Source organism: Numenius arquata, chromosome Z, assembly GCF_964106895.1.
Source record: "Numenius arquata chromosome Z, bNumArq3.hap1.1, whole genome shotgun sequence".
Lineage (NCBI taxonomy): Eukaryota > Metazoa > Chordata > Aves > Charadriiformes > Scolopacidae > Numenius > Numenius arquata.
In genome coordinates this window covers 47,301,794-47,318,260 of record NC_133616.1, presented here as the reverse complement: position 1 = coordinate 47,318,260, position 16,467 = coordinate 47,301,794, and the positions used below count along the sequence as shown (strand labels likewise).

Here is a 16,467-nt window from a genome sequence, read left to right as displayed (position 1 = left end):
ATTACTTAATAGTATCATTGATTTATCTTCTCTTTCTAAGCTCAGCTTTGGAGGGATCCCAGTGCCTGGAAAATCAGGGACATTGTCACGCAGGAACTTTCATGGGTGTTTTGAAAATATTTATTATAATGGAGTGAATATTATTGACCTGGCCAGGAGGCATAAGTCTCAGATCTACGTTGTGGTAAGAGATTTATAGCTAAGAAAGAATAAATAAGTAAATAGAGAAAAGTAGATAACCACATCCACTTTCATATGTAACTGTTAACATACAGTTCAAGTAAAATCAATGATTTTTAATGAAAGAAAAATCAGGGAATCACCTAATCGGGCTGCTATTTTGTATTGGGCTGTTCTTCTATATCTGCTGCTGTACAAACTCATCTAGTATACAGTGCAAGATGCATTTTATTCTTCAGCTCTTTAGATGATATTTAGATGCGTGTGATACCTCACTGTTATGTGGTATCTCACTGCTGTGCACATACAAAAGCCAGTGAATAAAATAAGTTGTATCTGAAGTCATCAAAGCTCTGGCTTTGACTTCCATACCTGACTAGTAAGGACATCAGCAGTACAATTTAAAAGCCTCGTGTTGCTGAGGACACTGAGCCGTTCTGTTTTCTCCAGAGTATTATAAATTTGATAGATAAGTTCTGTTTGTCAATTTATACTGCCCTCCGTCTGAAGAGCTGTAGTTTAGGTTGGTGGGTTTAAAGCATTTATTGTGATATGGCCAAGCTGTATGAACTAAACCCCTACCATTTAGAGCAACAGTTCGAATAACACATGAACTTTCTTCTGTGTTACAGAAGGTTTCCTATAAATTTTACTAAGCCCTTTGTTTTCTTTCCAGTTGTATAAGAGCTATCTCAATTTGCAGTATTTATTTATTTAACAACAGGAAATACAGAAATATGATGGAAACAATCAGTTCAAAATAATTAACAAAATATGAAAAGTTTTTAAGCTCCAAATCTTTTAATTAGTATTTCAGCTTAGCATATAAACAATCAGATTTGGTTCTCTCTTCCAGAAAAAATGGATGACAGGCTTCTCTTCTTATGTGAAGCTCATTAGAAATATTCTAGAATTAACTAAGCTGATACCATTGTGCAATATCCTGTCTGTGATGATGATGGATGTTGGGGAGAGGGCAGTTATAGGAGACTCTGTGTGGACTAGTGAAAGGGAAACTATGAAATTATTGTCATAGGAAATTGCATTATCTTAATCTTAAATGATTTAAACTGTTATGCTACTTTCAAAACTATTTAGAAGATGTTTCATAATGTAAATGAACCAGAAAGCATCTATGTTATTATAGAATCCTTTTTAAACAACCACTTTGCTGGTCTGATTCAGTATCAGGCATCTGTCCAGATAAAATGGAGGAGGAATCTGGAGATGGAAAGCTTTTAGTGGTTAACAAGGTTTATTAATCTGATGACTGCCTTTTCACTATGAGTCAGTTCAGTTGACTATTCATTTCTCTACAGCTGAGTTCATAAGACAAAGGTTTTCTTTATTTATACATTTTCCCTGAAGAAAATGATAACAGATGAAGTTTAATATCTCGCCATGCTAGAGGCTAGTGTTTTTCTTAAATTGTTTTTTTAACGTTTTTACTGTAAGGTCAAAATTTTATGTATGCTCAAAAGTTTAAAATCTATTTGTGTTGAACAGAAGTTAAATATAATTTAAATTCTAGACATCAATTTTTTAGTAATCAACTGTGCAGAACTAATTAGTTATAGTTCAAATGGTGCCAGCAAGTCATTAGATCAAAGTGCACAGTATATCAGTGTCAAGATTCATAAAGTATTAACTAATACTGACATCAGATGCAAAAAGTGCATTATTGCCATTCCAGTCTTCTTACCTATATCACTCAGTACAACCACAGATGCAGGTAGAGCTCAAAGTTTGTCAATAAACTTATTGGGAAGTTTATTTAGACACTTAAGAACCAGTGATTCCAGAAGCAACCAGGCACAAAATAAAGGCTAGGTGCCTAAACACAACTCATTATCTGGTCCATATGGGCCCGTTTGCAAACACGTTTCTGATTAATGAAGTATGTGTTTCACATTTGGAAGTAGCAAGAGTTTGTATGTGGAATTTTCTCTGACTATTTGTCAGAAATACAAATATTGAGGTCAGTGCACATCTCTGGTTGCACTGTTTGGAAAGATTGCTCTTTGGTCTGGCAAAATGTTTTTTTTCTCAAATTTATCACTTCCTTAAACAATCAAACAATCGGTATCCAAGCTCAACATTTTTCTCTGTGTACAAGTGTTTTGACCTGTGAATGCAAAGTTTGTATCCAGTGGCATTTTATCTGACATTCAGAAATTTGTGAAGTCCTTAATGTCAAGTGTGAGCCATAATAGAAACAAAGCAGGTCTGTCTAACTCCTGCAGTACCATTAAATCACCCATGTAGTTTAGGATCTTATCTCATTCACTTGCCACTCTGCTCAGGCAGATATGTCTGTTCTGGTCAAACAATTAGGTAAACATCTCTCAAACCGATGATGTTAGTATTTATACTTGATTTGTAGACTAACACAGCATTACAAATACTGGGTTCTATGAACAATGTGTTGAAACTGTAGTTTCCATACAGAAGGTTTTGTGACTGTTTTTCCCTGAATGTTTCTAATGCCATGTTTGTTTCATTTATTTCTAGGGCAATATGTCCTTCTCGTGTTTAGAGCCACCTGTGGTTCCTGTTACATTTCTGAGCTCCAGTAGTTACCTGGCACTGCCAGGCACATCAGGGCAAGATGAAATATTCATCAGTTTCCAGTTTCGCACCTGGAACAAAGAGGGACTTCTATTATCTAGTAAACTACACCAGGCTTCAGATTGTTTCCTCTTATATCTGAGTGATGGGAAAGTTAAAATCAGTCTTCATAGACCAGGAAAAGTACTGAATGACATCACTGCAGGTAACAGAAATAAATACAGTATGTAAAGCTCATGTGTATAATCTGTGAAATTTTAGAAATCTAAGCAACTTGTTCAGTTGTGAAGTGTAAACAAGTTAATTTCTTACTCCGTCAAGCTAAGACATTAAGATGTTTTTCACTGTTTCTCAGTCCCTTCACAAGGCATGAAGTAACTAATTTTTCTGTAAAGTTATACATTATTATAAATATTATGTTTTTTCTTTTCTAGATGTCTCAATTATAGAGCTGCCCATTAAGTTTGGACAGTGGAAGCCCAATACCAGGTTGTGTTCCAGACAGCTGGGGCAAGTCTGAGTCTAAATTTAAAAACAAAATAAAAAAATGAAAAAAATTATAGTCAGTAGTAGACTATGCTCTGACTCTCCATGCATCACAGCTGCCTCTTTTATGGAAACAAATTGAATTTTACCCCCTTCTTGTAGAAGGATTAAATGGTCATTTCAGAATGAGTTCTCAGAAAGAAAAAACAGGACTAGAGAGATTACGTAAATAAATGGAATTCCAAAGAATATATGAAGAAGAGGAAATGAGGTTGGGATTGGAGTGGTTTCTGGATGGACAAAAGAAGACAATGCGAGATCTCTAGCTGGAGGAATATAACACAGAAGCAAAGGGTAATTTGGTAGAAAACATAATGATGGTATCCAAAACATGTTAATCCTAGATTTTTTTTTGAACTGTATACAATCATATATTTTATATTCATAAAGCAGGGAAAAGATGTGAAAAAAAAGCCAAGTTAGTTCCAGTAATGTAATGTGTAAACTGAAAAAACAGGTGGATAACAAATAGAAAAACTACATTTTGCATTGGTACTTAGAAAACAAGAGTTTGAATATATGAAGAATTTAATCTTGCATAGATTATATTCATTGGAGTGATAGGAATGAAACCAAAAGCATCTTTCAAGGGAGTTTTCAAGCCAGAATATAGACCTCCATGATGTTGTTTAGTGCTAGTTTATTTTGAGCAATAATAAATATAGTAAGTAAATTAAGCAGTTACTGAAATAAAAATAAAAAATAAATAATAAAATAATTATCATAGACATTAATCCTCCCCCCCAATCTTTTTTGAACTCCATAGAATTAAAAAAAGTTGTGTAAAAGAGGGAGAAGTTTTCACCAAAAAAAATGTGATTGGTACAAATTCAAAGTTAGAATCACTTATCTAAAATGTTCATGAATCGTGTGCTTGTCAGTGTAAGGCAGACAGAGAGAGCAAAGCAGAGCCAAGAAGTGCAAAGAAACAGCCACAGGATTTGAAGATGAGACCTTCTTAATCTCAGTTCTGTGCCTGTATTTCTTTTAGATTAATTCCTTACTGCAGTTCCTGATACAAAATGGAAATTCCTTTGAGGTGAAAAAAAAAGAAAAAGAAAAAAGAAAAATTTAAACATAATTCTGAAGCTTATTATGTTTCTACAAGTTTATAATGATTAAAAGTAAAATTTTAAACAATTGATTATTTTAATTCAAGAAAAGACTGTAAGTTAGTAGTGACCATGTATAATGTTGAAATTTACGTAAATACTTTGATCCTGTTTCCATGGGTGACAGTAGGATCAACCCTGGTATTAGTTATAATCTAAAGTAACTGATGCACAAAGAGTACCATTTTAATGACAAGAGGTTTCCCTAGGCTCGCCATTTGAAAGTGTCAAGTCCTTAGTAAGAATGTCAGTGTTATGCAGTTAAGAGTGATAAATTTGGCTTTTTAGGAGCTATTTCAATTGCAGTTCAATTAGGTGATGTATGTTAAAGAAGCTATTGCCATGCAATGTCATTTTAAGAGACCAGCTGAAGGTGGTGGTACTTATTAACAGCTGTAAAATTGTGTACAGAGCATTTTATTCAGTTTCAAAGTTGCAACACAATGCATACCATATTAGCTGAAATACACCAAAATAAATTTTGACACTCTATGCTGAAACAAAATTTAATGTTCTCATGCTATGTTAAGCATAGGAGGAATAAGGAGGAATTGTTTGCCTTTGTGAAGACAGAAACTACTGCAAAAACATCTTATTCTCTTCTGAGAAAAACTTTATCTAACAAAACCTCATGGGGAACTTCTTGAATTTTTGATGTGTTTATTTGTTATACTCACTGAGACAATTCAAGTCTGCATTTGGAGACTGAGTAATTAAATTACGGATGGCTGGACAGGTTTGTTCCCCTACAGGCAAGGGTTTATGACCTGAATTTCACACACACACACATGATATTTGATAATTAAATCAGACCATAATTCTTTGTGTATAGTTCTGAAATTCATTATCATGTGTTTTTTAAAGGTTTATTTGACCATAGGAAAATGAGAGTAGCATGTTAATTCATGAGTGATTATGCTATAATAAGCCATATCCTTCTTTTATATAATGGTTGCTTAATATCTTTCCTTGGTAGCCTCTTTTGCAAGCTGTTCATCAAATATTCACAATGAAATAACATAGATTAAAAAAAAAGAAATTAAGACAAAGTTAATTTGTGCTGAATGATGAGACCAAATTAAATTACAACATGTATAAATGTTTGAGATATTTTTATTCGGTTTCTTCATATGACCCTGTCTATGCAGCTTTTAATTTCTATACAGCTTTTAGTTAAGTGATGTTAATAATAATTTCATTTGGTGTTTATATTCAGATTAATCTAGAAACTACCTTCTCTAAACTAGTTTTTGGTTGTTTTTTTTTTTTTTTTTTTTTTGTGTGTTTCCCATTGATCTGCTAATAAGCTATATATATTTTCTTTTTATATGCGTGTTCCTGAGTTTGGAAGGCATTGTTCTGCAGGACCTCCCACAGACTGTTTCTTTAGTACTTAGATATTAAAATTATGGAAGTACTACTAATGAAAGTGAAATTATATCTTGTTTAATAGGTATCTTATTATGCACTAAAAGTGTAATTGTTATTTTTTCCTCACTTTTTTTTCTGGTAAAGTATTTTTAACACTCCTAGTAGAGCACCAGACAATATAATTTTCAGATGGAATGGAAATGTCAGCAGTCATTGGCCTCCACCATTGATATGGTGTACCACTTTGTGGCTTCGCATGAGCAACTGTGAATTTAATCAAGGTTCTCAATTCGAGGGCTAGAATGAGCTGTTTTCTCACAAATGTCTTGTGCTTCCATAATGAGATTCCTCAGTCCCCAGACTTAATGAATGGGACTTTTGGGAAGTCTTAACTTGAGATGAACATCATTTAGTATCTCTGATCATGCCCAGTCATTGCAATCCCCAATACCAATACAGGCTGGGGGATGAATGGATTTAGCAATCCTGCAGAGGACTTGGGTATACTGGTGAACATAAAAATTGCATATGAGCTGTCAATGTGTGTTTGCAGCCCAGAAAGCAAATTGTACCCTGAGCTGCATCAAAAGAAGTGTGGCCAGCAGATCAAGGGAGGAGATTCTGTCCATCTACTCTGCTCTGGTGAGACCCTACCTGGAGTACAGCATTCAGCTCTGGGGTTCCCAGCAAAAGACAGACATGAACATGTCTGAGCTGGTGTGGAGGAGGGACATAAACATGGTCAGAGGGCTGGAACAGCTCTCCTATGAAGAAAGGCTGAGAGAGTTGGGGTAGTTCAGTTTGGAGAAGAGAAGGCTCTGGGAAAACCTTATCGCAGGCTTTCAATACTTAAAAGTGGGCTTATAAAAAGGATGGAGAGAAATTTTTTTCCAGTGTCAGGTCAAGGGGTAATGGTTTAAACTGAAAGAGGTTAGATTTACATGTCCCACCCCTGGAAGTGTTCAAGGTCAGGTTGTATGAGGTTTTGAGAAACCTGGCCTAGTAAAATACCTCTGCACGTGGCAGGGAGATAGGACTAGATGATCTTTAAAGGTCCTTTCCAGCCCAAACTATTCTCTGATTCTCTGTTTCTATGATTACTAAAGGAAAATATAGCATATTGCAGAGATGTGGTTGAGGAAATCTTCATTCACTTGAAGTACCTCCACAAATAGGGTAACTCCTTGCTTAATCTTGGAGATGAGGTGAAAGAAGCTGGAGCCTTTGGTAGCTGGGGATGGACGGTAGAATAAGAGGGAAATAATTAAGTAGGGAAATAATTCCATTTTTAAGAATCGTTTCCTGAAATGGCTAATCTTAAAAACACAGTGTGACAAGTGGTATTAGAGACTATATATATTATATTCTTTATTTCTTATTGAAGGATATTATTATTTCTTCTTGAAGGATAATTCTACAATAATATATAGAAGAAAAGTAATTATTTTACTGGAAATTGAGAAAAAACCTTTATAGGACTTAATTTTCTGTGTTTTAAAAAATACATTATTCATATTTGTTTTAGCATACCTATTATCTCTTTGATGAAAGAATATAGTTCACTGAAGTTCACAGTGGTATAAAAAAAACTAAGGATGCTTTATCTGTTTGTGATTCTTTGTTGATTTTTGTTTGAAGTTAGTAAAACCTTTTGATATATTTGATGAGTTCTTGCCACAAATAGTACTAAAAAAATAGGAGAGATTTATAATAGTACTCGTTAAATCTAGAAACTTCATTATACAGTGTGACTCATTTATGCCCATGCATAAATTGCCCATTGCAAGGCAGTAATGACATTTTTCTAATTATCTACTGTTTTTCAAATGTCTGTTACACATCATATTATTTAGCCAAAACACAACCAGAGCCAAAATAATTTCACGCATTTTCTTGATCCTCAGCTCGATAGCCCAGCATGTTAGCCCAGCCCTAACATGAAGTACACTAGCTTGAATTCTGCTGTAAGTTATATTGACTGTCACTAGTACAAAGGGACTTCTTCAGCAGTTGGACATCTTGAAAATATAGGGAAACTCTAGTCACTCTCTCCACACTGCCTGTAGGGCTACATAAATCCTTGTTACCAAAAGACAAAAATCCAAAGGATAACCTTGTTATCCTTCTACAGGTGACCTTCTGGTAGCAACATGGAATAATATTCATACCATTTTATATTGTGTGGAATTGCGGTTTCCAATTTTTATTTTAGTAAGAAATCTATCTCCATAAATATGAATATGGGGTAGAAAATACACCTATTTACCCAGAAAATTAGTGATAGCTTTAATGGTTATTATTTTCTCTGACTGTAGGTGTACAGTTCCTGTTAGCAAACTCAAATGTCACTTCTTATAGATTGCAACCAGAATAAGTAACGGCCAGAATGGTATCAGAATAAAAGTGACTGCAGCCCTATGTTTTCTGCCATTATACTACAAAGGTGAATTGTTACAGAAAGTGCAACACAAATATAAGATCTGTTAGCCATGGATTTTATGTTGTTCCACTGAGGCTGGGGATAAAGCACAATATTTAAGGTTTCTTGTTATGTGGTCCCTAATAAATATAGTGCCTGAAGTAAGGAAAAAGCATATAAGACTAATATTATATTAAATATAATAGAGATATTTTCTATATGATAATTTATCTGAATTTATAATGTCATTCTAAGATTTATCTCTTGATTGCATGCTGATCTTGTGTTTAGACTGTGGTAGATAACAAAATATGGATCTGGGTTATGATATAATTTAGCTATTTGAACCTTCTAGAGAGGAGTATATAAATACATGAAATTTCAAGGGGGAAATCACAAATTATAGGCACTCTGCAGTTGAGAAAAGGCTTCACATAATTCAAAGGTTGTATTCTTTGTTCTTCACTGTGAGAAGTTCCTCTGTTCTGAAGAACAGTCAAGAGCATGATTAACTTAAAGCATTTCTTAAACATAACGTGCTTAAGTACTGCCCTATATAAAATTTATTTAAGTATATATATGTAAGTGGTTTTCAGAACCAGGGATTTAGTTTTATTTCTTTGTGACACCTTACACCTACACAGCCAGAGGTAATGTAAATTGGTGTTAGAGGTTAACCTCCCAGACATTTCCAATAAAAGAGACAACTGATAGAAAATAATCTTGTGACATTGATATGGTGGTTGCTGAAGCTTTTAGCATCTACAGGATTTTGCTATTTTACAGGATTACAATATAATGACTACCCTTTGATTTTAAAAGATGAAGACATCCTTAGTAATAGTGCAGTAAAAATGTGTATTATGTGTAAAATACTATATCAGCCATCACAACGATATCTTAATAATAAGCTCCTTAGATTAGGAGGATAATTTTAATAGTCTCTACATTAAATGGATGTATTACTGATAATTAGAAGTATTACAACAGTAAGGCTTATTCACTGAGTACTTTTATTTTTTCTTCATCAGTTGTGAAGCAAGGGAATGACAAAGGTTCTGTCTTCACAGAAGACATTTGTGTTCTTTAATAATTATGTTTTTTCTTTCATTGTCACTTGGAGTTTTTACGTGAGCTATGATTGCTCTTCTGGGCTCTCCTCCTTTCAAGTCTATAACATTCAGGTAGTGTAACAAATAATGGATATTTATACTTCATTTTGATTTTTATTTTTCTTCCAGGTGCTGGATTAAATAATGGTCAGTGGCATTCTGTATCCTTCTCTGCCAAAAGGAATCGTATCAGTGTAATAGTGGACAATGATGTAACGTCATCTGCTCATGCCTCCATACCTCTGCAAATTTATTCAGGAGATGCTTTCTACTTTGGAGGTGAAATACGTTGTTTATTTATGTTGGCAATATTCCACAGTTAAACATCATTTTTTCCTGACATATCTAATCAAATGGTGAGAATTATTTGCCTTGCCTTGAGTCTTCTTTGCCTAGCTTTGATATCTCCCAAAGGATCTGGTTTTCAGGTGCTGCTATGATATTTTTGAGTTTGTGCTTCCTTAAAATTTTATAACGTTGGGTAGAATAAATTATCACCTTAAATCCTTAGTCACTTTTTAGAACATCATCTTCTGGTATCATACTCTTCTGGTTTACTATATACAGTCTATATACTAGCTGACAATCAAACAGACACACGAAGGTCTCTCTTGATGCACACTTACAGTGTTGCTAAACCAATTTTTTGTGAGAATCTTCCATTGGGATGACTTCAAGTTTTCATTTTAAGTAAATGCTTACTTAGTAGTTCAAATATCCTCTTTACATGATATACACCCTTAATTTTTGATTTATTTTTTTACCACAGTGACACAACTGTGATATGTTTGGAGAATATAACTTGTGCCTAAAAACTATGTTTAGATACCTTCATTTCCCTAGCAATATCAACAATTAGCTGTCACCAAGTGTCACATCTCTGATTAGATGATTTGCACCATCGCATTCCCACAGAAGGGATATGGGCGGTTCAAAAAAGCAGCATATTCAATTAAGTTGTACAAGGACATTTCTATTTATCTTTCAGGGGGTGGCGGAGGCAAATCAATTCCAAGAACATTGGAAGTACAACTTCATAACCACTCAGCTTTATAGCTGGAATCAGCAGCTTGTGCATGTCATACAAACTTGGGGGAAAATAGTAGAAGGTTTCTGAGTTTAGAAAATTGTTTATTAAAAGTTTATGTCATATAACACTGTCAACATGCAGACAACACATTTTGACTTTCTTTCTAAGTTTGTATGAATATTTACCATGTTTCTATATGCTTGTTGTTAAAACATGAATATCAGCCTTCCAGGAGAGGTGTCCTGGGGACATGGTGCTTAGTTTTAATGAATACAAAGTATGCAAGAAATGTGTATCCTTAGCTGGGAAAATGCATAATAAACATGAAAATACTTTAGCATTATGTCAGTACAATTTCTAGTCCTGCTATCATCAAGGATATACTACCTTTCTGAGTTCTGGGAATAATAACTCATTGCAACTATAAGGGCAAAAAGAGATTATTTAATATTGCAATAAGCACATTGTGTCAATTTCATCGTTAAAGGTTTTTTTCCTATCTTTAATATCTGCCCCATAATTATAAGGAATTTACTTATTTAATTTCACTTTTAGTTAATTTTCTACTGTATAATTCTTAAAAACATGTCTTTACTGTTTGTATTGTTGTACACTCCTTTGAATAGATTTGCTAGTTTCCACTGTCATTTTATTTTCCTGTATAGTAAACCTCTGCGCTGTCTTTGCAGGACTTCAGAAAGTACCCATTAGCTCTGTAGAACAGAGAAGTGTCTTAAAAGTCACTGCTTCCTAACATCATGAAACAAGTAGGTCTGTGAATGTTGTGAACCAGAATGCAGTATTGTTTAACTAAGATCAAAGAACAGACTTTGTGCATCATTCCAGAAGCAATATTACCCTTTGGAAGAAAGCAAAAGGAAAGAAATATTTAGGCATATTTTGCCATGCAGTGTTCATTTGTGTCTGGGAAAAACTGCTGAATGGACATGGTTTAAATCAAATCAGAATCAAAGCAATTTTTTGATTTATTAACAATGTTTAGTTAATGGGCAATCAGTGAGTGAACAAGGCATTTCAGGATCAGTAACAAAATGGACGAACCACAGTATTAGATCCTTACAGAATTCATAGATTGGGTAGGAGATCCAGACACTGTCTAGTCCAATCCTCTGTTCTATATGAGTCTGATGATATTAGGATGTACAGGGCTGTGACCACTCAAATCATGAACAGCTCCAAGGAAGGAAATCTCATAACTCCTCTGGGCAAACTGTTCTCATATTAACCACCCTTACGGCAAAACCACTTGTTGCTAATGTCTGATCTTTTGTCCTTTCTTACTTTTGTCCTTTGCACTTCTGGAAAAAGGCTGGATGCCTCTTCTCTGTATCATCTTATCAGATAGCTTTATCTTCTCATCTTAACACTGAACAGGTCCAGCTGTCTCATCTTCTCCTCATGAACCCTGTGCATTCAGTTCCCCAACCATCTTGGAGGCCTCTGCTGTATTCAGTCCTGGATGTCAATGTCTTTCTTGTACTGAGGAGTCCAGAACTACAACAATCCAGATGGGACCTCACAAGTACCACATGGAGGAAAGGACCACTTCCCTAGATCTGCTGACTGTGTTCTTGATAATAAAGCCCAGAATGCTATTGGCCTTCTGTGCTGCAAGGGCACATTTCTGGCTCATGGTCCACCTATTTGCCACAGGACCCCAGGCCTTTCTCTGTAGAACCAGCAGTTATCCTCCAGCTTGGACAGTTGCATGCATTAGTTCCATCTCACATTAAAAACCTTAAACTTGTTCTTACTGATCTTCATGGTATTCCTCTCAGCTTATTTCTCCAGCCTGTCCAGGTCCCACTGAGTTGCAGTCCTGTCCTCCAACATTTGACCACTGGCCCCAGGCTTGCTGGAAGTGCACTCTGTCCCACCATCCAGGTCATTATTAAGACATTAAACAGCATAGCTCCCAGTACTGATCTCCGAAGGACTCTCTGTTCACTGGCCATCATCAATTGCCCACTTATCCAACCCATATCTCATCAATTTGGTGATAGGGAGACTATAGAAAACTGTTAGAGGCTTTGCTAAAGTCAAGGTATGCAATTCTCACTGCTCTCCCTTTATTCTCAGCGCCCATCACCTCAGCAGAGAAAACAAAAAGCTTGGTCAGGCATGATTTAGCCTTGAAGTTAAAGTTACCCAGTTTCCTTCTTGTCTTTCACGTGTTTAGAAATGGCTTCTAAGAGGATTTAGCCCATGTACTTGCCAGTTACTGTGGTAAGGTTGATGGACCTCTAGTTTCCTGTGCCCCTCTTCTTGACTTTCTTGAAGATGGGTGTAAAATTTGCCTTTTCCAGTCATCAAGAAGCTCACGACATTGCCAAGACCTTCTGAGGATGAAAATGTTAATGGCTTCACAATAGCAATAGCAATTGTTGCAATGACATTGGCCAGCTCCTGCAGCACTCTCAAGTGCCCCTTGGACTCCTTGTTTCCTGTGTACTGCTTCCCTTCTTCATACTCTGTTAGGACATGGGAAACCTAAGCATTAGTTTTACCAGTGAAGCTTGAAGAAAAAAGTTCTTTCCCAATACCCTTGTCATTAGGTCCCCTGTCCCATGCAGTAGTGCACCCATAATCTCCTTAGCCTTCCATTTGCTACTGTTGTACCTATAGAAACCTTTAGTAGCACTTCATCTTCCTTTATAGTTTTAATTCTGAGGTCTGGATTTCCTAACTGTATTCCTAGACATGTATTCTCCTCTAAATTGCATATACCTGCTTCCACCTTTTGTATACTTTCTGTTTGTTTGCGCTCACTCAGGAGCTCCATGCTTATGTTTGCATGCCATCTTCCATGCTATCTTAACTAATTGCTATGGACTTTTCTTATGCTCCAAAGAGCTTTTTATTGAAAAATATCCAGCTCCTTTGCTCTCCAAGGCAATTTCCAGTGGGATCCTCAAAACAGGTCCTGAGCAGACCAAACTTGCTCTTCTGAAGTCTAGGGTTGCAATTCTACTTTTTTTCTTGCTCTCTTCTCTGTGAATCATAAAATCTACAGCCTCATGATTGCTATAACCAGGACTGTCCTTGACCTTCACATTTTCAAGCATTTCTTCCTTGTTTACAAATAGCAGGTCCCACAGATCATCTATCCTAGGTGAGTCATTGATGACCCTGCAGCAAGAAATTTTCTTCGGTACTTGCCAGAATCTTCTGGAGAGCTTCCTAAATTAAATTCTTAAAATAAAACCACCATACTTTGGTTGTAGTTCAAAACTTGTCCCAGTTGTGAGTGCCTTGTATTGAAACTTAACATTTTGTGACTAAGGTCAGTCAGTCAATCTGTTCACATCTTGATCCCATTCATTGCTTTGGAACTGCTGCTTGGGTTGTCCTTTACCCAAATTTTTAGTGATGCTTTTGCATATGCTTTAGAAACAGTAAGACTGCACAGAAGTATTTCTTTACAGTTGCACCACTATGCCTAATCAGAAGAACTTCTGGCTAAAGTCTTCCACCCACAAAGTTTACAACATCTGGAGATTATCAAAATTTACTTTTGGAATATATAAACTTTTTAATAAAATATATTTTTCAGCTCCATGTTTTATGCTTCTTTCAGGCTGCCCTGGCAGTGGAAACATTTCTGAATGTAATACCTCATTTGGTGGCTTTCAAGGATGCATGCGACTCATTTCCATTGGTAACAAAGGAGTGGATATGATCTCAGTTCAGCAAAATATTTTTGGCAATTTCAGTGGCCTTCAGATAGATCTATGTGACATTATAGACAGGTAAGAAAATAATATTTATTTATTCAAACTTTTTTTTCTGATACTGTCTTGATGATAACAGAACGCTTACAACATGGCATGCTATTTCTTTTGTAAGAATTCAAAAGTCTTGAATAAATGTACTTTACATAGCACAGCAATTAGATTTCCATGAACTGCAAATAAAATTAAAGTAACTGGGGTTGAAATTCTCTGATGTTTCTGACAAACATTAAATATCTTAGATTCTTTTCAAGTAAAGCTACAGACACAAATCGCCACCTGTGACACGTAGTCCCATTCAGTCTTTGAAATGCTATGTTCTTTACTAGTCATTGTGGTTTCCTATCTTCTGTCCATCCAGAAACACAGTATTCATCATGGTGAGTCAGCAATCTTCTTTAGGCTATGGTCAGAACTAATCTCATAACTTGCTATTGATGGTATTAGCATCTATCTAAAACAGAGCAGCTAGTTCAAGTGTCTCCCGCTGCAGGGAGGAAAGACTGTATACCTTCCCTGAAATAGACTGAAATGGTTGACAGAAAGACATTAGTGGAGCTCAGTGTAAAGAAGGCAAAGGATGAGTCAAAAGGGGTGTTGCAGAATGGCAGAGGCTGCTGATAAGAAAGGGAGCAGACACACAAGCAGGCAATGGAAGGATAAGTTTTCTGCTGCAGACTCATGAGAATGCAGTCATAAGCATCTGTGCAAAGTCTGCTCTAATGCAGAAATGGTTATCTTGGACTAAGCTGAACAGCTGTACTGAAATGACAGAACAGGTGTGGGAAAGATATGCTTGTAAACACTTGTCCCCTACCCCCTAAATGTCTAGTCCTCAAAAGTTGCCTTTTGATCTAAAAAAATCTGGCCTTTGAATTATAAGACTTAAAAATTGCTCTCTTAGGGGAAAACAGTATAGGCACAGATCTGCTTCAAGACCATAGCCAATTTCAGGTTCAGTCATACAGACATATTTCTGTGACCTGCTTTCCATTCATAGAGATAACATGGTGTATGACTATCCAGGTTATTATTTTGAAGATAGTCGCAATGCCTTGTGATCAAAGACAAAAATAATACTGGTTCTTTCCCTAATTGTTCATAAAAGTTTATGGAGAGAAACCTCCAAAAGAAGGCAAAAAAATCTACCTACAATGTGATCCTTTCAATTAAGTCGCATTATGTATTCTCACTAATCTCTCTACATCCATCATGTTTTGAGAAAATATACAGTTGCATATATATCATTCTTTGTGCTAATTTATCCCTTACTGTGTTAATCCTGACTTTACAGTAAGCAATAAGTTTAACAGACATATGACAAAACAGAGTTTGGCCTCAGTCAAAACTTTACCATATAACTTGTTAGGGATTTGCATTTGGGGTGCAGCATAAATTTATGTTTCTATTTATTTTTCTCTCATCCTACTCCTTTTGAATCATTTTCTCACTTTCAAACTTCTTTCACCATCTCCTTTCTCTTCTTTCTGATAGACCTCATGATGCTTCCTGTTGGTTTCTAAGGCACTGTATCACTGCTGTCTTTTCAACTCTGGAATTGAACTTCTCTTCCATTACACTGCCTGCTTTTTTTTTGCTCATAATAAAGAGACAGAATCAGGAACAGAATCAGGCCTAAGGAACGTAATGTAAGGATATGCATATTCTTCAGTCAAACACATTATAGGAGATCTAATATTTTCTTCCTACAATGATTTCTACATGCCTTTGGCTGCCCTAAGCTAAACTAATCACCATTTTTGTGTTCCTTATGGTAGATATCCTGCCTACAGCTGAGGGCAAACAAACCACTTCTTTGTCCTGGCGTCTTTATGGAAGTCTTTGCATCTCCAGTTCCAAATAGTGAAGCATGACCCAAATTCTGGACTTACTGGTGCCTTTTGTAGTAGAAACAATGAACCGCTAAAAGTAATAGTTTTACAAATTTAAAGTGCATGAACACAAATAAAAATTACTGTTTGCATCGTGATCTGAATGTATATGCAATAGTAAATAAACCAAAAATAATTCTGAGTCCATTCTTTAGCTCATATATGTATATGTACATGTATATGTAAATATATGTATTTAACATATATAAAATATTCTCTATTTTATCAGATTTACAGTCCTCATTGACAGATAGTTGGTTAATCATTCATTTATTCACTGGGACAAACAGTGTTTTTTAAACAAAAAAACATTCCCTACCATTTTCCTATTTTCTGTTTTCCCATTTCCATAAACTTTCCAATTCCTCCTCCTATGCTTAAATCATTATGACTTTTTCTAATCGTTGCTCCTTTCCAGTTCATGCTCCTTCATTTAGCCTTTTCATTGTGTACCATATCTCTATATTTTTATATTGCTCATATAC

General features: G+C 35.5%; 1 protein-coding gene across 1 annotated transcript in view; it reads left to right on the top strand.

Moving 5' to 3' along the window:
• CNTNAP4 (contactin associated protein family member 4) overlaps nucleotides 1-16,467 on the top strand; it is a 231,613-nt gene that overhangs the window by 162,609 nt on the left and 52,537 nt on the right. The window contains exons 7-10 of the mRNA XM_074166807.1: nucleotides 41-184; nucleotides 2,692-2,953; nucleotides 9,438-9,587; nucleotides 13,937-14,108. Coding sequence (XP_074022908.1) covers nucleotides 41-184; nucleotides 2,692-2,953; nucleotides 9,438-9,587; nucleotides 13,937-14,108 — 728 coding nt within the window. The remainder of the gene's footprint in view (nucleotides 1-40; nucleotides 185-2,691; nucleotides 2,954-9,437; nucleotides 9,588-13,936; nucleotides 14,109-16,467) is intronic.